We start from the raw sequence: 25,565 nt of genomic DNA, 5'->3' as shown, positions 1-25,565 counted from the left end.
AGTGTACTTGAATTAGCTAGCTAGCTAGCTAGGTAGCTAGTTAGGTAGGGAGGTAGGGAGGTAGTTATTGGGAATGAATCAATCGTCGTCGTCGTCGTCGTTGTTACTGTTGATTGCATCTTTCATTTCGATTATTCTAGGAGGATATTCTGATCAGTCAATCACTAGAGTAGGTATGAATAATAAATAACAATAATTATAAGACGGCGATAGCAATCTAACGTATTGTATTGTACAGTATATACATACATAATACACAGGCCTCAAATCTATTTACTTCTTAAACAGTACTGTACACAAATATATCTATCAGACATTCAATTAATTTAATCTGATTGAAACCAAACCAAAACCAAGGTGAGTAATTAACTGACTGACTGACTAACTGATCTAGTCAGTCTTCCTCCTGACAGGAGTCCTCAACCCCCCAAACACAATCGCGCACACGCCCAACATCACCACCCCGCCAGCCGTATACGCGACCTCTCTCCCCACCCACCAGAAAAACGAGCAGAAGACGACGGGTCCCGCCGCGCGGCCGACCTGGCCCCAGCTGCGCAGACGGCCGAGGACGACGCCGCGCTCGCTTTCGTCGGCCTCGAAACTGCCCAGGCTGTTGAGGCCCGTGACGACGGTGGCGCTGGTGACGGCCAGGAAACATGCTGCGGCGTAGAGGCCGGACAGGGAGGTGATTCTTCCCAGGAGGAAGAATGCCATCGTGCAGGAGAGGACGCCGATGCGGATCGTCAGTAGCGGAGGGAGGCGGCGCACGACTGTGCCTTGGAGGAGCGAGGCGATCAGGCCCATGACCGAGAGGATGCGCCCGTTCAGGGCGGACGGGTTTATCGTCTTGTTGGTCTCGTCGACCAGAGTCGCGGTCAGGAAGGGGAGGGAGAACTCCATGCCTGAGAAGGGGAGGAGGAAGAGCAGATGCACCAGGTTCAGCAGGGCGGGGTGGTTTGTATACTGTCGGTCTTTCTTGCCGGAGGTCGTTTGTTTGGTCGTGCTTTGGCGTTGGTTTTTGCTTTCGGGTGCATCGTTCGAAGTGGCAGGTTCCTCTTTCGAAGCCTTGTCTTCCCGCCGGACAAGCTTTGGATGCGTCTCGGGCAGATACAGATACAGATACAGCGTCTCCAGGACGATCAAAAACAGCGAGAAGCCCGCGGCGGTCGCGAACGGGTTCGCAGCGATGGTGGTGATGTTCGCCAGCGCGGCCCCCAGCGCCGGGCCACAGGTGAAGGCGATGCTGAAGCAGGCGCCCACCATGGCCATAGTCGAGCCGCGCTGGCTCTCATCGCTGATATCCGTCGCGATCGCATTGGCAAGCTGGACGTTGCCCTCGCTCAGGCCGCCGACGATGCGACTGGCGAGGAAAGTGCGGAAATCCGTCGCGGCCACCCACAGCGCCACGCTGAGGATGTTGCCGGCCATGGACCACAGCAGCGCCGTGCGGCGACCGTGCTGGTCAGAGAGACGGCCGATGACCGGCGCGGCGATGGCCTGCAGCAACGAGAAGAGCGAGCCCAGCGCGCCGCCCAGCAGGACGATATCATAGCGGGAATCGATCGGCTTGGCGAAGGCGTTCTTGTAGGTGTTGAGGTAGTGGAAGATGCGGTTCAGGAGGGAGGTTGGCGAGGGGTCGCGCTGTCGGTAGAAGTTGAGCAGGGAGGGGAAGAGGGGGAGGATGAAGGTGAAGGAGATCTAGACGGAAAAACACATTAGCTGAGAAGAAGTCCTAGATAGATTTATTTACATACCAAGTCCAAGAGAAGAGAGATGAAAATCACCCTCAACACCTTCTTCCGCTGGTTCTGGTTGCTCGACAGGGCTGTTGACGATGTCGACGCCATGGCTGGTGTGTTACAGTACCCAGCTGTGCTGCCGGGTTATGCGATCAAGACACGATTCACCGTTGTTCGTCTACTCCCTTAGTAGACAGTTCTCGTTAACTCGTATCATAGACAGGAACCACAGTAGTGTAGGTAGGTAGGTAAGTAACAAAACAAGCAAACAAATAAACAAATAATTAAATCAATGTGTCAATATCAGAAAGGAACGCTCAAATCAATTGACACTTTCTCCCGTTAAAATACTGCACCTGCAGAGAGAGAAAGAGCCGCCGCTGCATGAGATTTTGTTTCAGAAGTGAGAGAGGCTGTGACATAGCAATAACTCCGATACTCCGACAAAGTGGAGCATACGTAATGCACTTAATGCCGCCAATGCATGATCCATGGCCAACCCCCCTTGTTAAAAAGAGATCTACGTACGGCGTACTCCATAGATGACGCTGTTATCCATGGAAATCCATGGATGGAGAATTCTACTTTTAGAACTTTTCGGAATTCAAAATGATAGAACAGAATGGAATGAACCCACCCAGATCTCCTCTTATCGATCAGTGACCAACTCTACACAAATTACTGTCTGTACTGTACAATGGATAAATTTGATTGCTTCACACCCGATCGTTCCATTGCTCCATAACTACCACTAGACATGCGGCACCATGCTCACTCTTCATACACTCACTTGTTCCCGGCAACCAGCCCACCCGTTTATCCGCCTGCGCCAGATTCCCAGGACCTGATCCCATCCGACCAAAGGCTCGTCAAGGATAAAGTAGCGTAAAGTACATGATTCTGATGATGGACATGGAGAAGAGCTAAACAAACATGACGCCCTTCCCACGAGGATATCGTTAATAAAAAAAATAAAAGGAAATTGGGGGAATCGTAGCACCATAAGGTAAAAAAAAATGCAACGCTCAATGACCACACGAGATAATAGTAACATGAACTTTTCCGGAGCCGTAGGGAAGAAAACCCATGCGATAAGCAGCACAGAACATCCCTCAACAACCAAACCCGACGACGGAATTCGTTCCACTCATGGACCGTACCAACGCCGACCGATCCAAAGGAGAAAAAAGAAAAGAAATAACAAATGCAGAGCGGAAAACCCGGTAGAAGAACGCGAGCTGTCGAAGAGAGGCGGGGCGCAATGCAAAGCAGGAAGCACCAGGACCAAGAGAACCGACCGGAATGTGAGCTGCGCAGCCCAAAGTCTACATTGAGTCAGCTGAACATGATAAAAGTTCAGGAGATCTCAACAAAGACTTCTTTTTGCCAAACCAGATCATCCCTGGCTGGCAACGGCCTCTGCGCGGTTGGCCTGCTGGCCTGCAAACCCACCACGACCTCGTCCGCCTCGGAAATCACCGCGGCCACGGCCTCGTCCCCGGAAATCTCCTCGACCACGACCGCGGAAGCTGTCACCGCGACCTCGTCCGCGAGCGCCTCCCCGACCACGGATGCTGTTTTGTCGCTGGTGGTGAACAACCTGCTCAAAGCCATCGTTTCCTTCGTTATTCGCGGCAGTCGCTTGGGTGCTAGAACCATCCTCTGCCCAGGTGGTCGTGGGTTGGCCCGCCGCAGGGGTAGCCTGGACGCCAGTCTCGGTCTCGGCCGGGTCGCGCGGCACCTCAGTCCACTCATCAGCATTCGCAGACGCGGTTCCAGAGTTTGTCTCAGCCGCAGCATTCGCTGCATCCCCGACAGACGTTTGGGAAGGAGCCGTAGTAACTTCCGGTTGAGTTGTACCGGACGGGGCGACTCCATTCGTCTGGGCCGTCGTAGAAGTATCCTGAAGTTCGGTCAAGCCAGCATTGGCCACGGTAGGATCAGACGCTGGCGCAGATTCCGCAGCAGGGGCTTCCTGACTCTGTGTCCAGGTTCCCTCGGGCGGAGCTGGAGCGTACTGCTCCGAAGTCTGCTTCACTTGCGCGTCTGAAAAGTAAAGTCAGCAATGTCGGAAAAAAAATTTTTTTTTTGAAAGAAAATACTCACAAGTAACGTCCAAGATGTCGCCCTCCACCGCAGGGACCTTCTCCTCAGCACCGTTGATCAGCTTGAGCATCGAGTCGACGGCCTCGTAAGTGCCTCCGTAGACCTGGAACAGCACGCCCTCAAACGCTCGGCTCTCCGGCGCAGTCTCATCGCCAATGCGTCTCATGGCAGCAGCAGCACGCAGGAATTTGCTCAGGGCGAGCAATTGTTCACGGATGTTCTTCTGATGAGACTCTTTCAACTCGGCTGCAACTTTTTCCCGCACGGCCTCAAGCTCCTCCTTGTGTGCATTCTCCAGATCAGCCTTCTGTTTGGCAAGACGTTTCTCGTAGTGAGCCGCAAATTTCTTGTACTGAGCGAGTTGCTCCTCAAGCTGGGCGACGTTGGCCTGCAGCGTGGGTTTCTTCAATGCTTGAGCCTTCTGATCTACATTGATCTTCTTCTCGGCAACCAAGTCATCGAGAGATTTTCCAGGGTTTTCGGCGATGATGCTATCAACTTTGGCAGTGGCGTTCTAAGGCAGTCAGTCGATACTGATCAGGAGGGAAGGCTGGACGGTCGTTACACACCAGTTTCTTGGTGGCATTGCGCAAGCTCCTGTAAAGACCCAGATTAGCAATTTGATCGTAAAATTGCGACAATGGCATCGTTACGAATGCAATTCATAAAAAAAAAAAAACAGAGGGTTCTTACTTCTGGAGATCCCTGAAGAAGGTGGCTTCATCAAAGTCGTCGTCGGCCACACCGTTGGTAGCAGGTTTTGACTCAGTGTCCGGGTTCGAGGGTGTCGGGGTCGTGCCATCTACACTCTGAGAAGCTTCGCTCGTTGCTTGCTTCTTTTTCGCAGACTTGGACTCTGTTTGTGCGGTGGAGTTGTTGGTGGCAGGCGAGGCAGACATGATGGCGGTGATGATTTGTGCGTGTGAGAGTTAGGAGGGCAGATGTGTGTGCGAGCGTGCAGCTGGTGCAGGGGAGAGATATGTAGCAGGTAACCAGTGCAAAGCAGTATGGGCGTGCAGGATTAGAAGAATACAGCAAGGAAAAATGGGGGAATAAGTGAATTGCGTGCAGCTCTGTCCAAGGTGTGAAGACTGGAAGTCGATGGACGGCTGGAGAAAGTTAAGACGGTCAAGGGTTTGACGGGGACAGGAGAGCCGCTTGGAGCTCCGCCTCGGTCGCGTGCTTGTCCTACTCCTTCAGGCTGGTTGCGCTGGACAACCGGACAAAGAACTGGTGGCTAAAAAAGAAGAAGAAAAAAGGCCAAAATAATGCCTCTCAACGCTTCATTGGAGACCCGCCTCTTCAGCTCATCCATTTTTAGAATTGGACTTGGCAGATCAGCAGATTGATTGTTGTGAATATCACCGCCAAGAGTGAAGTCTGATTACTGCTGTAATTTGTATAATTACAATTCCATCAGCTAGCTAGCTATAGGTCCTGGGTATCACTAAAATTCACACAAGCCCTCTGATGATAGCAGAAAGACAACCGCCTCTTTAACGCCATTCCCTCATTAACTCCCAATATACCAACATCGCCAACCGCTATGACCCATGTAGAGTGAAAAAGTTATCCCTTCATCTTTCGCAGTGTAGTCTAGAGCTGTGTGAGTAACAATATTCGAATGAATCTAGGAGACGCATGCTGCAGCTGTGACACTGCTAGTCCACACGCACCTCGGTCACCTTGCGTATGCTCCTTGCAGATATGCCCTTCTCCCCAGACTTCCTCGAGCGGATCGAAGCCTCGCGCATGAGCCTACAAGGACGCGTTCGTCAATATGCCAATGGCCATGGGAATCATTTCGAGACGGTTCAAGGAGGACGGGGAGGTGCTCACTCCTGCATGAACAGCATATAGTCGAGAAAGATCTGTGGCAGACAGGAATCAGGTCAGCAACTGAAGAGGAAGACCGGTCAGGCGGTAAACAGCACAGCATAAACAAGGAGGCCATTCAATTGGGCTCTTACCAGAACGTCTGCGTTTTTGCTGACATTTCGTCCTGAGTGGGCTTTGACGATGCGTTTCACTGTCGCGCGAGGATACAGCTTTTGCGCGACAACCATCTTCGTCTCACAGCGCAGTCGCGGTATAAAGTAGCGGCGATGGTATGACTGGCCAGAGACGATTGACGGTGTCGAGTTGGCGGTTCCTGGCAGCGTCGATGGCTGGATGTTTTGTGTTTACAAGCAATTAGTCGGGTGGGGTATTCTTAGTAGCTCACGATTGACGGGATGCCAATTAGCGCCAGGGCGAACCACCCGCTGTGCAGCACAACTGCCCACCCCGGCATCAGCTCATCGAGTACTTCTATGGCCTGCAACCTCGAATTTCTAACTACATATACATTCTAAGAGCCTAGAGAAACGAATAGAGGGCCGTTATCGCCGCCGAAGCCACTTCCACACGTACAGCGACGCAATGGAACCTGCGGCCAGTCTCCAAGCCAGGAAGACGTACATCGCCACCCGGAGACGATCATAGTAGCCATTCAACATAATCCCTACGGCATGATTGGTTGCTTTCTGGTGATCAGGCGGTGACGGTCCATAGTACCGACCAACCCCAAGTCCCCCGATGCCGACCTCGTTCGGATTATACTTGGAGTCGGTCTCTTCGGTGACGGCTAATGCTACTGTCGAAGCATCGGCTGCCGTCTGACTGGGACGTCTGAAAGACCGGACCTTGAGAGCATTGCGTTTCCGTAACGGGTATGTTAAGATGGTAACAATCAACCGGAGATCGGGACACGTGAAAGTAGGATACCTCCACAGCTGGACTGCGTTATGCGGAGGCAGCATATCGAGGAAGTCGGCCATGATACCTAGAGTCAGTCCCCATAACAGCAGTGGGCGACTTGGGTCGCTCGAACCGGCTTGGTTACTTAGGGACCATGCTTTCCACCTCTGGAAGAGTGACAATGACTCGGAGCTGGTGCTCTCGGGGACAAATCCCGGGATCGAACTGCAATACAGGCTCTCGGTGGGTACCAATCGCACAGCAGAGAACTCCATCATGCCGGTCATCCAGCGTGTAGCGAGGCGAGTGAAAAAGCCACCCCGGCTGGCATAACGCTCCGAAAGATCCACGTATTCTACGGTTCGCAGCGACGGGGACAGCAGGGCCCGGAGAGAGACCCAGTGAGTAGATGCCACCTCGGTGGGCTGCAGCTTCAACGCAGGCGAACGGCTCGACGTGAGCAGATAAATGTAAGGACATAGCACCATAAGCCTGTTTGCCAACGTTAGTTCAGGACCATTCAGAGAAGAAGCAGCCGGTGCCCACGTACGGTACACTGCCCCAGGAGGTTGTGACCACCCGTTCAGGGAGGTTGCCCACTGGCATGTACTCTTCAGCTGTCAAGTCGAGCCCAATTTCCTCCAAAGTCTCTCTGATTGCCGTAGCTTGGTCATCTGCATCCTCTGGATCTCTCTTGCCTCCTGGAAGCGCCACATGCCCGGTCCAGCGATCCCCGGCCCTCGACGCTCGTTTGATGAACAACACTTCTGGATTACCGTGTTGTACCCATTCCTGGGCGAAAAAGTTCTCCAGCTGCTGAATGATAGAGACAGACTTGTCTAACTGAGGCAGGGGAGATTCCGGCCAATGGCCGTATTCCGGGCGCACTCGAAGTATGAGAGCTACCGCAGCCCGCTTCTTGCATTGCGGCGGGTTAGACACATGTGGATATGGGTTCTGGTGCAAATTCACAAGCACCTCGTGAAGCGCATTGATTAAAGAGACTTCTCCTGATGCATGGGAGCTGGTTGATGTCATGGTTATAAAAAAAAGAAAGCAGTAGACTTTCCCAAGAAAGATGTACTAACAAACAGAAAGAAGGGCCAATGGATGGGCAATGAAAATGAACATTAGCGAAAAAAAAATAAGTATCAATGAGACTCCACCATGCCTCTATCTGTCTATACAGTCATTAATCCAGGCGAATAAAAATGTCAACCGCGGCAATCAATATCGTAAGCTGCTGAAGCAAGTCAGCTCCGAGGCACGGCGGAGCAGTCCGTCCTTCAGCCTCGCGTGGATTATGTAACGCAGCACTAACCCGTTTTGGTTGGTCTGGGGTAAGCTGCCGGACAATTGCTTTTCCAGGCCGAGAATGATGAAACGCCCGATCCGGTTTAGCGCAGACAGACGGAGATGCGATCCCTTGGATGCCATTGGCCAATCAGCACTGGCGACGAGCTGGAGCTTGCGCCGCAGATTCCAGTGGCGGCGGGCACGTGGGTCAGACTCTCTCTGGTGATGCTTGCTGGATGCGGGCACGTTACACTGCTCGATCTTTCCTCAGATCTCTCTCCATCTCCATTTGGATCCTGGCATCATCTATTTTGCTGGCAGCAGAGGAGAGCCAGGCGCGCAGTGGCTGTCTCGGGAGCTGCGCTGATCCGCGCGATCCATTGCATTCGTGTATCTTACAGGCGCCGCCTTCTCTCACTGAGCAGTCCCTCAGAGAGCTGCTCTCTCTGTTGATCCACGATGCGTTTCGGCAAGACGCTGAAGAAATCGATATACCCTCCGTGGGAGGGGAAATACATTGACTACCAGAAGCTCAAGCGTCTCTTGCGGGAACCAGATGTCACCGGTGAAGATCCCAGCGACAGTGAAAGCCAGCCCTGGACAGAGCAGGACGAGGAGGCGTTCGTGCAGGAGCTGATCAATGTTCAGCTGGATAAGGTCAATGCCTTTCAGGTCGACACTTCACGCCAACTGCGGGAGCGTACCTCTGCCTGCGAGGCCAAATTGGCCCCGTTGGTCCCGAAGGAAGGTAGCGAGCAACCGGAAGTGGTCGACGAGGAAGAACGACGAACCATTGCCAGTGAAGTGCTCCAGGAGCTAGACAATATCACCAAGGAGGTCAGCGAGCTCGAAAAGTATAGCCGGATCAACTTCACTGGTTTCCTCAAGGCCGCTAAGAAGCATGATCGCAAACGTGGTGCGCGGTATCGGGTCCGGCCCCTGCTTCAAGTGCGGCTGTCTCAGCTGCCCTTCAACTCGGAAGACTACTCTCCTCTTTTGAACCGATTGTCGGCCATGTATACGTTTACACGCCAGATCCTTAGCCCGGGTCCGGCAGACGTCAAGGAAGGGGTCAGTGGTGAGCCTCGCGTCGGTCATGAATCATATGTGTCATACAAGTTTTGGGTGCATGCGGATAATGTCTTGGAGGTCAAGACCTACATTCTACGGCGGCTTCCGGTCCTGCTCTACAACCCGACAGGTTCCAAAGAACTGGATGTATCCCAGCCCGATCCTACCATCACGTCAGTGTACTTTGACAACCCTCAATTTGACCTGTATAACCAGAAGGTCGCTCGGGCCCCTGAAGCGGGATCATTGAGACTCCGCTGGACTGGCCAGTTGAAAGACAAGCCGGCCATCTTCCTGGAGAAGAAAGTCGTCACGGACGATGACCACAGTCGGGAAGTCCGGGTGCAATTGAAGGAGAAGCATGTCCAGGAGTTTTTGAAAGGGGAGTACAAGTTTGAGAAGCAGGTCCACCGACTGGAGGACCAGGCGCAAGGGGAGTCGGAGCAGGCCAAGTCCCTGAAGAAAAATGTGGAAGAGCTGCAATCTTTTATCAAAGAATACGATCTGCAGCCGATACTCCGGGCCAACTACAGCCGAACGGCGTTCCAAATCCCTGGGGATGACCGAATCCGAATTTCGCTCGACACCAACCTCGCCCTAATTCGAGAGGATGCGCTGGACGTGGAACGGCCATGCCGCGATCCCTCTGACTGGCATCGCCGGGATATAGACGACGTTGGCATGGAATATCCATTCAGTTCCATCAACAAGGGAGAAATCGTTCGTTTCCCCCATGCTCTGCTGGAGATCAAGTTAAGACATGGAGCACGCAATGTGGAGTGGTTGAGAGACCTCATGGTGTCCCATCTTGTGAAAGAAGCGCCGAGATTTTCGAAGTTTGTGCACGGTGTTGCCCAGCTCTTTGAGGACAACATCAACACGTTCCCGTTCTGGTTGGGTGAACTGGAGAATGACATCCGCCGCGACCCCGAAACCGCTTTTCAAGAAGAGCAGGAGCGGTTGGCGAAGCAGGCGGAGGAGCAGATGATGGTTGGCAGCTTCTTAGGAGGATCTCGGCCGAGCCCTCGACAAACCATGGTGGGATCACCGATTTTGCCGCTGCGAAGCGGCGGTTCTCCAGCACTGTCAGCGGCAGCCGGTCCCTCGACAGTGGCACCGGCCGCGAGGGAGCATCCAGCTCACGCTGAACGAGAGTCTCGGGAACACGCTCCTGAGGCCGAGGCAGCCGCCAGCACGTCTGGGGGGTCTCGTTTCGGCGGATTGATCCCGTCGTTTTCGATGTCCCGCTATGCTCGCGCTCACCGACAGCGGGTCGAACTGCCGCCCGGGGTGAAGCCTCCCAGCGTGTGGATCAAAGACGCAGGGCCGGTGCGGGTGGAATCCAAGGTGTGGCTGGCCAACCAGCGCACGTTTATCAAGTGGCAGCATGTCAGCATCTTGCTCGCGTCTCTGTCGTTGGCCCTTTACAATGCGGCAGGGGTTGAGAACAATATCTCCCAGTCGCTGGCCATTGTCTATACAGGATTCGCAGTGTTCGCGTCAGTGTGGGGTTGGTACATGTACGAGACTCGGTCGCGACTGATCCGGCAGCGGAGCGGGAAGGATCTCGACAATCTGTTCGGACCGATCGTGGTGTGCGTGGGGCTGGCGGCGGCGCTCGTTCTGAACTTTGGCTTCAAGGTGAGATGTCAACGGCCATTCTTGCATTCTAGGACGCGCTGACACAAGCGTCAACAGTACCAAGCGGCACTCCGCGAAGCACGTGGAGATGATAACGTTCCTGCATCATCACCGGCATATTCGAACGCGTCGGAAGAATCAGTGTGGGGGCTGATCAAGCAGGGTGCGCAGTAGGAGCTGTGCTCGCTTCTCCTTTTTCCGTGGCTTGTCTATCATGTTTGGTTTTATTCGGTTTATGGGGATGGAGCGCTGATTATATCAGATTTTGTATACCGTACCGTAATGGAAGGGAATTCTCGGTCCAGACTGTATTGGTAGGATAGAGCGTTATGTCCAGGCTGTCTGCTGTTAGACAGGTATAATTATTGAATCGTTGTTGATTATTCTGGAGTTGTTTATGTCCTACAACCATGACTTTTATCGTCGTTCCGGACCAGACAGGGGATCGGTGTACCAATTGGAATTCTTTGCAAGAAATCTTGAAACAAAACCCCCCTTTGACCCCTGTCAATCCCAAATTGCGTGATCGATATGAAGTATACTAAGTACAATCTTAGTGGACACTATTATTATCCTGCCACTCGTACAGCCGTCAGCACCTTATAGGGTAACGAATCGCCAAGCCGGTGACAGTCAGCTAGGAAGAGATACGCAATTCGGTTGCAACAGGTCAGCCACCCGGAGAATATGAGATGAATTGCTAGATCATCTCGGATAGCTGGGAAAGGCAGCTTTGCAACGTTTCTGGTACTAAGTACTCCGTAGAGACTCCGTCTGACAGCGTCAGGATTCAGTGCATGCATAATACACGCGGCATTCTGAAACACCGTCAGACAGGCCGGATTGAATTGCATCCGGCGTGATTGGACCAAAGCCGAACGCTCCACCACGATGTCTTCGCAGGGCGAAGCGAAGCGCGCTAGCTCGAGCTCCCACCTCGAAGGCTGGGGATGGACCGCACGCTTGCTTTTTGGGGATATGATTCACGGCTCCAGATGCAACCGGGCGACCAGCGGGTGTCCCAGCCGTGCGCCCAGCCAGCTTTCTTCACTTCCAAGGGCAAGATTGTTGCCGATCGCTGCCATCTGGCCAGGTAGGGTCCGTAGGGATCGGGCAATCTGTGTGACACGCAGCACGCTGATCAGATCCTCAGGCCGATGAGCTTGTTCGAGCCCTCCGATCTCCTCGTTTCGGCACTCGCCCAACAGTCTGGATCGCTGGCCTGCATGGGGCCAAATTTAGTCTGATTCTGCTCCGTTGCACCTCGAAAACAACAATGCAACCTGTGCCGACAGGAATCTATTATTATTATCATCAGGCGATGCAGACACAGACGTTGGATCCCTCAGCTAATGCTATCTATGCACGCTGCATGTCAGCTGCTCCAACATCTGGCACATAAGCGAGCCTAGCGAGGTCCAGGTTGGGGTCCTGACTGAGCTCGCTGACTGCTGTGGAGTAAACCTTGGAACGGACAAGCTTTGTTCCGCCACAAAGACGGTACATGTAACCTTTGAACGGCACTTCACAATCCTTCCCGCTCGATCAGGCCCTGTATAGAGCTTATTCACCGCCAGTCGGGGCAGAAACTCGTGGGAGGTGATGGCGGACAGAGCTCGCATTGTCCGTCTCTGCACAGACGTTGGCACGGGCCGGCACGTGCCATCATCACCTGCGGACACTCGGACGCCTTTCTCCAGCCGACCGCCTTGGCCACACACTAACCTGCACTAACAACAACACGCGCGCCATTAGCCGTGATGCCAATTCTGATGACTAACGGTGAGCTGTTCGATGAGCTTGCCGAGTGCTGCTATAATGACTGACATTGTGCAGGGCAGCTATTATCATGATCACGTCAGTCCCGGTCATCCAGCACGGACTATCCTGGGTATCCCTCCATCCTGCGGAGGACAATCGCATCTCGAGTCGGACGCTGTTTCTCTTGAAGAAGTGACGAATAGCATCCTCGGTATACCGCCGGGTCAGCCACATCCGGCCTGGCTGCAGGATATATAACCTTAGGTACAGAGTCTGGAGTACACCGTGCGGTCGACCTGGGCCGCCCCCACTGTACACGGCTCAATGCTGCTAAGATAGCCAGTTGCATCAGGGTCCCGGTGGGCTGTGGATCCTTGCTGAGCCCTAACCTTGCTGTCAACGGAATAATAGAGTGTGCAGAGTATACTAGGCTGCCGCACCAACCGTCTCCCACTCGTCATCTGTGGTTCGTGTGAACAGACCAAGATTTATCTTGGGGGCGGATTATAGGCTCTACGGCGAACCTTGTTGTTAGCATATTTTGGACCCCGATGCTGGGCACGACTCGAGCCACAAGCAAAATGGCGAGACCGCCAGCACAGATAGAAAGATTATCTGCATGCTGGAAGACTGTCGTTATTACCCTTGCAGCCTGCCTCAGCCTTATGGTTTGGGCATGCTTTCTTCTCGCCCATCCACTCATGCCTTGATCAATTCACACAGAGAGGTCGTCTGCAGGAGACATGAACGGCCGAGCGCAGGCCCCAGTGGCCGTTATGTGGACCTTTATAGCCCTCAGCACAGCCTTTGTGGGCGCCCGACTGTTTACGAGGCTGCAGTTGCTGAACACGATCGGGCTGGATGATTATATCATGGCATTTTCACTGGTAATTCTCCAGACGTCCGCCCCAAGATTTTGATATGTAGTTGCGATTCGAGCTAACAGTGTGCCCAGGTCATTGGTATTGTCTTCACAAGCCTTGTCACTGCCTCTGCGGCTGCAGGAACTGGCGAGCATGCCTCCGACCTGACGACCGAGCAGCTCTCGCGAGCGCTGCTGTTCAGCGCGGCGTCCTTTCCGCCCGCGCTTCTGTCGTTTACGGTGCCCAAGCTTGGTGTGGTGGCTCTCTTGACGCGAGTCATGAATCCGGGGCCTCGAATGAAAGCATTTCTATGGATATTTGTGGGGGGCAGCACTATCTTCATTTTTGGTTGTGTGATCATCATGTTCGCTCAGTGCCGACCCACGAGGGCGCTGTGGACGCCCACGCTCACCGGGGCGACGTGTTGGAGCCCGGCAGTGCTAGAAGATTATTCTTTCGCTAGTGGTGGTATGTGCAGCCGATGGAAACAGCATGGGGTTCGGAAGATTGACGTGACTAGCGCTATCGGCATTTGTCGATCTGTTTCTCGCTGTGTATCCGGCGACGGTAGTATGGAGGCTGAATATGAGTCTCAGGAAGAAGATTGGCCTGACGTTTACGTTGGGCCTGGGCGTCTTGTAAGCATCTCGACTGGGCGAGTGTGGGCATTTCCACTGACCAGCACAGCGCCTGCGCAGTGTCTATCTACAAGTCGACCCGTCTGACGGGGCTGGCTGATAGGAACGATTTCACCTGTATGTGCGATCATTTAAACTTCGAATGGCTGAGACTGGACTGACGATGCACACAGACAGCACGGTGGACGTATTTCTATGGACGAAGTAAGTGTGATGACCGATGTCGGTATATATATTCTGCAAGGTTTACTGACTTGATCCAGTATCGAAGCCAACACCATCATCATCGCCGCCTGCGTGCCGACGATGACGCCGCTGATCGAGCTGATCTTGGGGAGGAAGATTTTCAGCACTCGGTCAGCCCGGCAAAGTTCTGCATATGTGCAAAGCTCGAGCCTGGTGAAGGGCAAGAGTGGCAGTCAGCCAGGGAGCCGGGGCCACCGGAGCCGTGGCAGCAACCAGTGGGCATCGATGGCGACGGTCCAGATCGAAAACGGCATCGCGGGGGATGATCTCGAGAGCCAGAAGAGCATTCTGGGCAGAAGGGAGGACGACATCCCGCTGGACCGGATCGCGCGGACAGACCATGTCATTATCGAGTATGAGGCAGCGGACGATCGACCTCCACAAGCGTGGATACCGTCGCGAGGGAAGGAATAAGTATATACGTACAGTACCTATAACGGAGTACATAATGCATAATAAAAAGGATGATACCCTTGTTGAGTTTGTATCGAGTGAAACGAACGATGGAGCTGGATCTCATCTGTCTATGTATGTACTGTACCAAGGTGTCTGTCTATCTTTTCGACTACAGTGCATGTCGACAATACAGATATCCTCCCTATCTTACGAACAGGATATATTTTATTCCGTACTGTACGTACAGTCCCGTGCATGCAGCATAGCCATGCAGACTCGGAAATGCTTCAATCGCCCTGTTAATTGTAAGGTAGATCCCTTCTATCAGATATTGGCTAGACCCTTGATCCATGTACTGTCTGTCCAATACATGCATGCGTACATGCAGGTAAGACCATTTGAGTCCAATCATCATGCCCCAGTAGGTGCTAAGTATGTATGTACTGTGCACAGATGTATCTAATATCTAATAATTACATGCTTATAGCAACCTCATGGCACGCTCTTCTAGGAACTTTGGTGCAGCAGTACTGATACAATGATAATAAATTGCAGAGACTGAGCACAATTGACTGACTAATCGACTAGGCGCTAATATTCTACCTATTTTTCTTTTTCGTTTTCTCTTTCTTTTTGAAGATTGGTAATTCGGAATTCCCCCTTCCCAAATTCGAAGTTCGTCTGGGTAGAGGGGTGTATTACAATAAAGTACAGTACAGTACAATACAATACGTTACATATGTCCAAGGGGATGATGGCTGATGCATCCTAGCAACGCGGTCAACTTAGCTGTTATTAAATAAAAATAAAGACTGTATTTCTTTTGTTTTTATTTTCTTTCTTTTCTCTTCTTCTTTCTTTTAAGTGGTTAATAAAGACATGCTTTATCATGAGAAATTACTTCGTAGCTTGGGGATTGACTACCTTGCCAGTTTTGCGGGGTACTAGATGATGATTGGTCTAGCTTATCAGTCGCGTGGCTTTCTGCAGCTTATCGGGTCTTAATACTCCGTATTTAACGTTTGAGCTTCGCAGAACCCCGCGTCGGCACCTTTGTCCCTGTCTCTGGCAATCGGTAGAATCCAATCAAATGCGCAGTTCAGATGAGGAAGCAGCCAGAGACTCGCAGAAGGACCGGCTGCGTCCAGTGCAAAGGTGAGAGAAACAGTTGATAGAGTCGCTGTGAGGGAGGTTGCTTTGCTCACGTGGATGGACTGTTCTCCAGAGAAAAATGTGCAGTGTACCGAGGAGAGGCCACGATGCCGGCGCTGTGTGAGACTGGGTCTGGAATGTGTGCGTGGGCTGAAACTCCTGTTCCGAGAGGATGCGGTGCAGCGAGGAATCCATTTCGGCCGTGAAGGTACGTACTGTACATAACGTACTTCGTATTAGTAATGAATCCCCTCAATAACGCTCATTATCAGGCACCGGGTCGAGACCATGCAAGAAGAAACGGAAGTTGCCCCAGGTCTTTCCAGGGCTGCCGTTGGACCAATATAGAGGCAGGTGGTTTTTCCTGAATACCATGTACAGCGACTTTTCAGAAGATAGGCGCGTTGAGCAGAGGAATCCTCTGGTCCTGCGTCGTCTGGCGGAGAGTTTGACCGACCAGGCAATAATAAACCAGTGTCTTTCGACGTCCATCGGTCGCTCATTATTGCGTTCTTCCAACCCCGACATTGAGAGCAATCTGCTCAGCTACTTTGTCGAGAGGATCGGTCCTAGCTGCTCGCTGAGTTCGTCGCATAACCCATACCTACGATTTCTTATCCCCATGTGCTTCCTTTACCCGACGCTGAAAGATGCCTTGCTCGCGGTGGCGGCCAACCAACTTCGGCTTCTGGGAGATATGAGGTTCGAGAAGGAAGCGGTCCTCTTCAAGGACAGAGCGCTGCAGGGGTTGCAACGTCTCATTGCGGGAAGGCAACTTTGACCATGGGACAATTGCTACGGTGCTGATGCTTTGCTTCTACGATGTATGTATTGTACTTGCCCGGCTTGTGTGGTTCTCCACTGATAATATGATCCTGACAGATTTCTTACGACTGCAGTGCTTCGTGGATCTCACATCTTCGCAGCGGACTACGACTGATTGACTTGATCCCATCCGATACCGTTGAGAGTGAATCGTTATATTTCGTCGCTCATGACATCATGAGTCGAACGGCGTCGGAGGATTCGGGGGACGACGAGCCGGTGCGCAGTTGGCTGAGGACCGACAACTTGGAAGAGGTTTGCGGCTCTCACATTGCGTTCCAAAGTTGACGATACTGACAGTGTTGTCCATCAGATAGATACGATCATGGGTTGCTCACGCGAGCTCATGACTCTGATCAGCAGAATATCTGCCCTAGCATCGGAAAGAGCGAAAGTAGGGTAACATGACCAGATACGTGATGACACAGAACTGATTTGCAATCCTGATCCAGATTTTGAAACGGCGTCCTCTCACATCTGCGGAAATGTCGTATTTTACGGCTGCTTACGATGGAATTGAGTTGTCCTTGCGCAACTTGAGACAGACTCTGCCATCCCATTCGGCAAACAGAAAAGATCTCATTCGGATTGCGGAGATCAAACGTCTTACCGCGTTGCTGTATCTTCGAGAACGGATCGGAAGCCCTCTTTCCCCGGACAATTCTGGCATAGACGACGCTGTAGCAGTGGCTACCAATTTGAGAACCCCATATAAGCGGCATCTGGTCTCGTCGATTATACACTTGATCTCTACCGTTCCGGTTTCGGCGACTCTTCTGTGGCCACTCTTCATCGTGGGGAATGCCGGGCTGGACGACGAAGAGCACCGACGCTTTGTGCTGGACAAGTTGGAGATGATCCAGCAAACACGCAATCTGGGAAGTGTACGGCGTGCCAGAATCGCGGTTGAACAGGCTTTTCGGGCCCATGATCTCGGCCATCGTGGCAAGGCCTGGGGTGATGATGACGTCGCATATATCAGTTTGGCATAACGTTCTGCATATCCTCAACGAGGATTTGCAGATGTCTACATGCTTTGGCATGATCAAAAGGTAAATTCTTAATCGAGCGCAAGTCTCGCGGTGTCCTGTCTGGCGTTCTCGAGAATCTCCTGGAAGGCACACGATTTTTCTAATTAAAGGATCCAGTTCTTGACACGTATCCTACATGTTGGAAGTCATCCTGCCGAGAGTAGCAATATTCTGCACGTCACCCACACGCCAAGAGATATCTTTGTCCCAGCCTGACGTCGCAGTCTCTTTCCATTTCCACCGCTCTATTCTCTGCTCACCCTCCTCGAGGACTTTCATCACCCATTTCCCCGCGATGGGCAGCATCTTGAACGCGTGCCCACTGTCTCCGGACGCTACTATCAAACCCGCTTTCCTGTCCTTTCCGCCCGTGTTTGGGACATAATCTATGATATAATCGGAATCCGCAGTGTCGGCACACCAGCAGATGAACGGCTTCACCAGCGGCCGTTGCGCCAGGTGGGGAAAAGTCTCGTTGAGAAGACGGCGGATGAGAAGTTCGTCAGCGGCCGGAATGCCATCGTTCGACTCCGTCGGAAGAGAGACTGTGCTGTCTGCGCTCTTGAGATTAACGTAACCAGCGCCATTTGCCACGATTTTAAGCAGTCCGGTGTCGGCGTCGGGCTCGAATAAAAAACCCAATATCTCGGCAGTTGATGACGGGGATGTTTGCCAATTCACGGGCCTCGGCCGGCGAGAGCTGAATGTGTCCAACGGCCCAGGCTTTCGCAGTTAGCTGAGCAGCCGCGCTTGGAAGCAAGGAGACTGTATGGGCGCCCAAGCACAAGATTGTGGTATCAGCGCGATGCGTCGAGCGTGCCGTCTTGACGCCGACGAATCGTTGCGTGGAGGGTTCAAACTCCAGCTCGGTTGCGTGTCCGTCCTCGCCGAGGATGAATCTGACCCCGAGTCGGACGCACTCGTCGTATGCGGCCTTCATCGCCTTGCTGGCTCGGACATAGCCAGCTTTGCGGTTTAGAGATCCTTGCCAGCCTGTCACCGGACCGGGATCGCTTGGACGTGTTTCCTCAGATCTGCAGGGGAAGTAACGGGAAGAATGGCATCTGCATTGGTGTGTTGTATCGAGGCGAGGGCTTTCTGCAGAGTCGTTTTCGCCTTTGCGGGGGCTTCTGGACTGACGACGACTGCGTAGCCGGTCTCGCGGTAGTAAGGGGCCCAGAAGGGAGTAGACCAGGCGTCCATAGCTTCCTGTGAGGATAAGCAAGAACTGGCAGCAGAACATGGCATGGCAAGATGACAAACGCCCACTCACCCGTGCAATGTTCGCGTACCACTCATCCTCATACTCGGTGCGCATAATCTTATTCAGATCGTTCCCGGCAGAGTAAGGGGAGGGGCTGGAATCGGCGCGATCCAGCACAGTGACATTCGTGTACCCAGCGCCTGCGAGATGGAGGGCCGTCGAGAGGCCGAAAGTGCCCGCGCCGACGATAAGAGTCGACTGTTCTTTGGGCGCAGGTGGTGGCATTGATGTCGGTTAATAATAATAATCCGGGAGTAAATAAATAAATAAATAATAACAGACAGTGTAGATTGTTTTGTTAGTATCTGCCGAGTACCATAAATATATCCAATCTTGCAAATGTGTGCCCATACCAGTAGCTCTTATGATTACAATATATACTCTAACTACGTATATGCATGTTGTGAAGTACAGTTAGTTGTGTGCTCGGTCGGATCGATCATACGAGGGACTGACTGACGCCAAAACGATTTTGATTTGTCGGGTCTCGTATCGACTTACCTACTACCTACCTAGGTACCTAATCTAATACACTAGTTTCATGACAGCAGCAAGACGTAGTGATAGTAAATAATGCCAATGTTAAGTAAGGTACTAGGTAAGTCTCACATCCCTGTCTATACTTTCTCGAATCGAAGACTGCCAGGCACATGTACTGTAGTGTATGTACTGTACATGTACGAATTAAGGAAACTTAGGGAGTAAGCTTCTGTAGAACCACGGTCCAGATATTGCAGGGAAGGTCCAGGCGAGAGCTGGAGGGAGGACTGGAGGCCTCAAACTAATTAGGTACCTAGACAAAAAGGGCGAATTCGGCTAATCAACCACTCACTGGTGCATGTTTTACTGCATTTGGGTCAGAATGATAATACTGTCCATAATTAGACTCCATACGTGGATAGATTGATGGATGGATGCATGTTGGCTAATATATTATATGACTTATATTGCATTTCACAGTGATAGCATCTATGTAAGCCTGTTATTTTGCTCTTCTCTCTCTTTTTCTTTTTTTCTTTTTGGTTTGACGTCCGGAAAATTTGATTATTTCCGATCTGTATATGACAATACATTACAATACGTACCGTTGTTTTTAAACGCAAGCCAAAAAACTAAAAAACCCTAACTATGGACCTAAATCAATAATGCTCAAGTTAATTGCCGTCGTATCGACCATCCTCTCCGGGACAATCTAAATTCTAATCTTCCTCGTTAGTGTCATCCAATTATGTACTCCGTATCTTCAGCTTAGCTAGCCGTTAGTAGTTAAATGCTGCTAGCCTATTTCTCCGCAAAATACATGTAGACAAGCTGCTGAGCAGGTGGGTCATGATAGTCGTTGGGGTACGTAAGTTAATGCTATCTTTACCTTACTAGTCATCAACTTCAAACTGGCTCTCCGCTGTCTTCTTGACGGAGAGATAAGCATGCAACGGCGCCGCCGCCTGCGGAGAGATACGCAAGATGGATGCTCAGGCTGATGATCGAGGGAGATGGTTTATTATTCCGACAGATAGCGAGGGACGCGGTGGCCGACGCTTGCTCCGATATAAGAGACTCCTGGATCCAGATCCATGAATCCACTCTGCCAGCTACCAGCTTGCTGCTTTGCTTTCAGACTGAATAATTTATAACACCACGCAATATGGCGGATCAGAAACAGCCTCCTCCTCCCGACGCAACACCCCCCTTGACCGAACAGAAAATACCACTCAGCCATGGAATGGATCAAGCTGCCGAGTATCTGGCCCAGTCGACAGGCTATGCGGCCCTGTCGCCAGAGGCTGAGCGCAGAATGTTGCGGAAGATGGATTGGATTCTCATCCCCATGGTCAGTCGTTTATGTCCTTTCGAAACGGATCGATCCATTCAGCTGACGGCCGCAGCTGTTTCTCACCGCGACTCTCGGTGCTGTTGACAAGGTTGCAATCAGCACCGCTGCCATTTACGGACTGAGAGAGGGTATGATATGATATGCACCAGTCAAGTGCATGAACTCACCGTCTACAGACCTCCATATGGTTGGCCAACAGTACTCCTGGGCGGGATCGATCCTGTCGTTCGGTGTAGGTAGATTACCTTCTTCCCAGGCTTCCCGCTGACTCTGTCTAGGCGATTGTCGGCATGTGGCCTTCCTCCTACCTGGTCCAACGACTGCCGTCCGCCAAATATCTCTGCAGCTGCTCCATCGGCTGGTCGGCCATGGCCCTGCTCATCCCGGCATGCCGGAACTGGGGTGGACTGATGGCTCTCCGATTTTTCATGGGTATGCAGGCCCTCTTTAGTTGGCAATCTCACAAAGCGATTGTAGAATATGTAATCGCCAGCTGGTATGATATAACCCGTCCGATAATATGCTATACAGATAACATTCATAGAAGGTCTCCATGCATATAGTGTAGAGCAGATAGGAATCAATCTGAGGACAGCGCATAGGAGTCACATCATGAATAGCCTCTGCGTGGCGATGCTATGAGCTGGAATAACATCGCATCATATGTTATATGTTGAAGTCATCAGAAGGGATAATCCTTAATTTCACAAATTCATATCTGTATCTATATCTAGGTCTATTTAATAATAAGAATCATGACCATTGAATAAATGTAGTAGGAGTCGATATAGACGAGACCCCCCCCACCCCCCCCCTTTTTTTTTTTTGCTTCTTGTATACACATACCAATCGAACAAATGTTCTTGATCCATTTGCGTGGATGCACATACATACGCTTAGTATTAGAATAGCATGTGTTCATACACGCAGTTATCTCACAGATCTTGATCCTAACTAAGCACTACGTACTGTAGATGTACGAACATACTTTCTTCACACTAAGAATGACCATCTGTAGGAAAATATAGCACTATCCCTGCTAATTACCTTAATAGCAGAGACCTAGAACTACATACTCTGAATAGGCTTGATATAAGGGATCACAGGTTCTGATCCATTCATCCATTGACCTTGCTAAACACTAATCTAGAATCCTGTCTTGATTATCAAAGCTATGATATGTAGTCTTCTTATTGAGAGCAGACATACATTGTACAGTACATACATGACTAATCCTAGGGCTATTGTGGGACAGGTACCGTACCGTACTGTACTGTACCAAATTCTGAGCTCATACACATTTCATGCCAAGTTCGCGATTCTGCAAATTTAATGAATTAATCAATTAATTAATCCAATTAATCTAATTAATAGTTTCCAACCCTACATAAAAGAAAAATCTTCAATTGAAGCAAGCTTTCTTTAATTTCCGGGGATGGACAAACGAGATCGAGCGGGCAGGACCCCGCACAGTTCATGAACAAATTCATCATTTTATCTCAGGATTGCTGCAGATTAGATAATACCTGGTAGATAACTAACTAGTTAGTTAACTACCTAACTAGTACGTAGGTAGATTAGATAATGCGCTATTATTAGCGGATCGGATCGGATCGAACGGCGACATGCTTAGAAATAAGAAATCCATATTTCCCATACAGTATGGCAGTTGGAGGAGGGATGGATGGATTATTAAGAAGATGCGGGGAACATAGCCATTTCCATCCCACCTCTATCCCACCTTCTTCCCTCTTTCTTATTCTGATGGACTAATTAATAGAGGATTCATTCATTCAACTTTTAAACAATTAATGAGTTAATTGATTAAATTAATTGACGGACTGACTAGCTACTACCCAAGAGCTAGCTTTATTATCTGCCGCCATGACCAAGTACACCATCGACATTGTCTCAGATACGGTTTGTCCGGTAAGCAAGCAGATACCACCTCCATTCACCCATCTGTCTATCTACCTAGCACATCTATCTACACCGTCCTGACGTACTCGTACTTCATACTAATGACATCAACCAGTGGTGCTACATCGGCTACCGCCGCCTCACCAAAGCCATCACACTCCACCGCCAACAGCACCCCAACGACACTTTCACCCTGTCCTGGCACGCATACTACCTTAACCCGAACGGACCTACATACCCCGGCGTGGACAAGCGGGCGCACTACGAGCAGAAATTCGGCGGAGCGGGGCGCGTGGACGCCATCTTTGCGCGTCTCGCGGCCGCGGGGGCACAGGAGGGGATCCAGTTCAAGTTTGGCGGGAAGACGGGCCGCACGCGCGACTCGCATCGTCTGATCTACCTCTCTGGGAAAAAGTATGGTGCGGAGGTACAGACGAAAGTCGTGCTGGAGCTGTTCCGCGCGTATTTTGAGGAGGAGCGGAATATCACGGATAAGGCGGTGCTGCTGAAAGCTGCTGTGGGGACTGGGAGTATCCCGCAGAGCGAGGCACAGGCTTGGCTGGATAGTGACGAGGGTGGTCCAGAGGTCGATCAGGAGGCGAGAGAGGCGTCTCAAGTCAAGTTTGTCACTGGCGTGCCGCATTATACGATCAATGGAAAGTATGTTGTCGAGGGGGCGGAGGAGCCGGATGTTTTTGTTGATATGTTTGAGCGGGCGAAGGAGGAGGAGAAGACTGCGTAGTAGCAGCAGTATATAGTACGGAGTATATAGTATATAGCACAGCGTACAGAGTATACAGTAGGAGCAGACAGTATATACAAAGTATGTATGTATGTACATACACTACTGCACTGTAGGTATATAGGTATATATGAGTTGGTGTTAGCAGAGCTGGAATTGTTAGTTTATACCGTGTGATATAATTAATTAATGACTGAATTAAATGCATTGATCTAGCAGGTTGACATCAGCATCATTAATTCACTGCAAGTTCTGTCTGATTGATTGACTGCAATAGCACGACGCGTGTATTCATGGACACAACTACATTTCTGTGACATTACGCAATGTTGTAATCTGTATATTATATCGTCCAGCAGAATTAGGGTCAGGTCAAGGTTCATGATAGCAAGGTCTCTTTATTATTATTATTCTAGGTCATGTCAAGATCGTACACAGCATACAGCATACACCATAGAATACAGTACATACGCTCATGCTCTGCTGTCTGCTGTCTGTCTATAATTGATATCACAAATACCACCGATACAAATACAGCACATTAAACTAACACAGAACATAGTAGCAAACTGCAAACTCTGTCAAGTAAGTAGACAAGAGACAAGAGACAAGTAAACAAGTAAAATAAAGTAGAATGCATTGTATGGAAACGACTCTGCTAGCAAGTAAACTCCACTCCATTCAAGTCAATCAGTCAGATAAAAACATAAACATAGACAGTGTTCAGACGAAAGAAACCACAACGCCAGCCGGAACCATGTTGGTAATACAAAGATGCGCTTCTCTGAGTATATTAAATAAACGAAAAAAAAAAAAAAGCAAGCTGCCGCCCATCAACGCCGGGTGCTTCACGCACGATGCATGGAGAATGGCAGAGGAAATGACGCTGAAGGGGAGGCGATAGGCAGGGTATTACTGTACAGAAATGAAAAGTGTTGAAACAGCCAGAGACAGCTGAGACAGCCGTTCTGGGAGTAGGATGCGCCTCGGTAGGAGATGATTTCGAGCGAAGCGAGGACCCGAAAAAAAAAGGCAGCTACTGCAGCGGACTGGCTTGGTGCAGCTTAAAGTCGGGCAGATAGTCGAACCAGTCCGTGTCCGGGTTGTAGCGGTACACCTTGAAGTCGACGCCGTAGGGCTTGGGCTCGAGCATGTACAGCACGCCCAGCGGCACGTCCAGGCCGGCGACCTGGTCGCGGTCCAGGCCCAGGAAGTACGCCAGCAGCACGCGCGCGACCGACCGGTGGCCGACCAGCAGCACATGGTCCGTCATGCGCTCGACCTCGATGATCACGGCCCGCAGCCGGTTGATCACGTCCAGATAGCCCTCGCCGCCGGGCCCCGGGTAGCGGTACTGCAGCTTCTCGCGCTTGCGGTGCTCGTACTCCTCGGGGAACTTCTCCTTGATCTCGTCGTAGGTCATGCCCTCCATGCGCCCGGCGTACAGCTCGTCCAGCATGCGCATCTGCTTGATGTCGTAGTCGTCCTCGTTGAAGTACTGCGTCGTCTGGATGGCGCGCACCATCATCGACGACCACACGCAGAAGTTGCGCGGCCGGTCGCGCGGCCCGTACGCCGGGTTCGGCGGCGTGCTGTCGCCCGGATGCGGCGGGAAATGGCTCATCTCCTTCTGCTTCTGGTGCGCCTCCCACCGCTTCCGCTGGTCGTCGATGAAGCGCGCCAGCGCCTTGGCGTAGCGGTGGCCGTTCTCGCTCAGCTCCGAGTCGCCGCCGATGCGGCCCAGCTGGTTGTCGATGCTCTCGCCGTGCCGCGTGATCCAGATCTGCCGCGGCGACAGGTTGAAGTTGAGCAGGTAGTAGACCACCTGCGACGAGAGGAAGCCGTTGGTCTGGTGGGCGACCACCTTGCGCCCGACGTCGATCATCTGCACGTAGGGCATGTTGTGCTGTTCCTCGTACTCGCCCAGCGGCACGTACGACTTCTCGTAGAGCGCCACCCGCTTCTTGAAGTCCTCCAGCGCCTTGACCGGGTCCTGGTCCTTGTAGTCGGGGCCCGACAGCTTGAGCCGCATATTCGACTCGAGCAGCACCGGGTCGACGCAGCGACTCTCGAGGAACAACACGCCCAGTTCGGGGCCCGCCCGCTTCCGGATGTGGTCCATGATCGCCTTGCGCCGCTCCAGCGTGCTGTTGGTCGCGTCCAGGATGCCCACGCTGCCGCCCTGTTCCAGGATGTAGTCGAGCAGCTCGTCGAGCGTCTCCAGCGCGACCCGCTCCCGCAGCTGCACGGCGCGCTTGTTGTCGGGGTCGAAGAAGTCGGCGGACTGGTCCATGACTT

General features: G+C 51.7%; 9 protein-coding genes across 9 annotated transcripts; 4 read left to right on the top strand and 5 right to left on the bottom strand.

The window, feature by feature from the left end:
* Window positions 1–390: 390 nt before the first annotated feature.
* Window positions 391–1,850, bottom strand: T310_9585 (uncharacterized protein; the record flags this gene model as incomplete). Its single annotated transcript, XM_013467923.1, has 2 exons — window positions 391–1,701; window positions 1,758–1,850. The coding sequence occupies 2 exons, from the start codon at window positions 1,848–1,850 to the stop codon at window positions 391–393; spliced, it is 1,404 nt and encodes a 467-aa protein (XP_013323377.1).
* A 1,288-nt stretch (window positions 1,851–3,138) lies between these two features.
* On the bottom strand, window positions 3,139–4,747 carry T310_9584 (uncharacterized protein; the record flags this gene model as incomplete). Its single annotated transcript, XM_013467922.1, has 4 exons — window positions 3,139–3,788; window positions 3,849–4,362; window positions 4,418–4,445; window positions 4,542–4,747. 4 exons carry the CDS (start codon window positions 4,745–4,747, stop codon window positions 3,139–3,141), a joined length of 1,398 nt encoding a protein of 465 aa, XP_013323376.1.
* Window positions 4,748–5,361: 614 nt separating this feature from the next.
* Window positions 5,362–7,625, bottom strand: T310_9583 (Uncharacterized protein; the record flags this gene model as incomplete). The annotated part of the gene is made up of 6 exons (XM_013467921.1): window positions 5,362–5,444; window positions 5,525–5,606; window positions 5,819–6,016; window positions 6,073–6,181; window positions 6,261–7,079; window positions 7,138–7,625. 6 exons carry the CDS (start codon window positions 7,623–7,625, stop codon window positions 5,362–5,364), a joined length of 1,779 nt encoding a protein of 592 aa, XP_013323375.1.
* A 717-nt stretch (window positions 7,626–8,342) lies between these two features.
* On the top strand, window positions 8,343–10,769 carry T310_9582 (SPX domain protein; the record flags this gene model as incomplete). The annotated part of the gene is made up of 2 exons (XM_013467920.1): window positions 8,343–10,595; window positions 10,653–10,769. The coding sequence occupies 2 exons, from the start codon at window positions 8,343–8,345 to the stop codon at window positions 10,767–10,769; spliced, it is 2,370 nt and encodes a 789-aa protein (XP_013323374.1).
* Window positions 10,770–13,132: 2,363 nt separating this feature from the next.
* T310_9581 (Uncharacterized protein) lies at window positions 13,133–15,010 on the top strand (the record flags this gene model as incomplete). Its single annotated transcript, XM_013467919.1, has 9 exons — window positions 13,133–13,243; window positions 13,312–13,857; window positions 13,902–13,974; window positions 14,031–14,061; window positions 14,121–14,456; window positions 14,567–14,631; window positions 14,675–14,736; window positions 14,888–14,935; window positions 14,987–15,010. 9 exons carry the CDS (start codon window positions 13,133–13,135, stop codon window positions 15,008–15,010), a joined length of 1,296 nt encoding a protein of 431 aa, XP_013323373.1.
* A 1,937-nt stretch (window positions 15,011–16,947) lies between these two features.
* T310_9580 (Oxygen oxidoreductase) lies at window positions 16,948–18,996 on the bottom strand (the record flags this gene model as incomplete). Its single annotated transcript, XM_013467918.1, has 5 exons — window positions 16,948–16,953; window positions 16,986–17,607; window positions 17,644–18,230; window positions 18,513–18,716; window positions 18,781–18,996. The coding sequence occupies 5 exons, from the start codon at window positions 18,994–18,996 to the stop codon at window positions 16,948–16,950; spliced, it is 1,635 nt and encodes a 544-aa protein (XP_013323372.1).
* A 1,420-nt stretch (window positions 18,997–20,416) lies between these two features.
* T310_9579 (Uncharacterized protein) lies at window positions 20,417–21,168 on the top strand (the record flags this gene model as incomplete). Its single annotated transcript, XM_013467917.1, has 5 exons — window positions 20,417–20,602; window positions 20,658–20,733; window positions 20,782–20,837; window positions 20,884–21,037; window positions 21,137–21,168. The coding sequence occupies 5 exons, from the start codon at window positions 20,417–20,419 to the stop codon at window positions 21,166–21,168; spliced, it is 504 nt and encodes a 167-aa protein (XP_013323371.1).
* Window positions 21,169–22,489: 1,321 nt separating this feature from the next.
* On the top strand, window positions 22,490–23,267 carry T310_9578 (Thioredoxin; the record flags this gene model as incomplete). The annotated part of the gene is made up of 2 exons (XM_013467916.1): window positions 22,490–22,534; window positions 22,641–23,267. 2 exons carry the CDS (start codon window positions 22,490–22,492, stop codon window positions 23,265–23,267), a joined length of 672 nt encoding a protein of 223 aa, XP_013323370.1.
* Window positions 23,268–24,303: 1,036 nt separating this feature from the next.
* T310_9577 (Fructose-6-phosphate 2-kinase/fructose-2) lies at window positions 24,304–25,551 on the bottom strand (the record flags this gene model as incomplete). The annotated part of the gene is made up of 1 exon (XM_013467915.1): window positions 24,304–25,551. A coding segment is annotated over one exon (1,248 nt), but the record flags the coding sequence as incomplete, so codon positions are not given.
* Between the last annotated feature and the right edge of the window lie 14 nt (window positions 25,552–25,565).

Source organism: Rasamsonia emersonii (assembly GCF_000968595.1).
Source record: "Rasamsonia emersonii CBS 393.64 chromosome Unknown ctg1118621762158, whole genome shotgun sequence".
Taxonomy (NCBI): domain Eukaryota; kingdom Fungi; phylum Ascomycota; class Eurotiomycetes; order Eurotiales; family Trichocomaceae; genus Rasamsonia; species Rasamsonia emersonii.
This window is presented reverse-complemented; position numbering and strand designations above follow the sequence as displayed.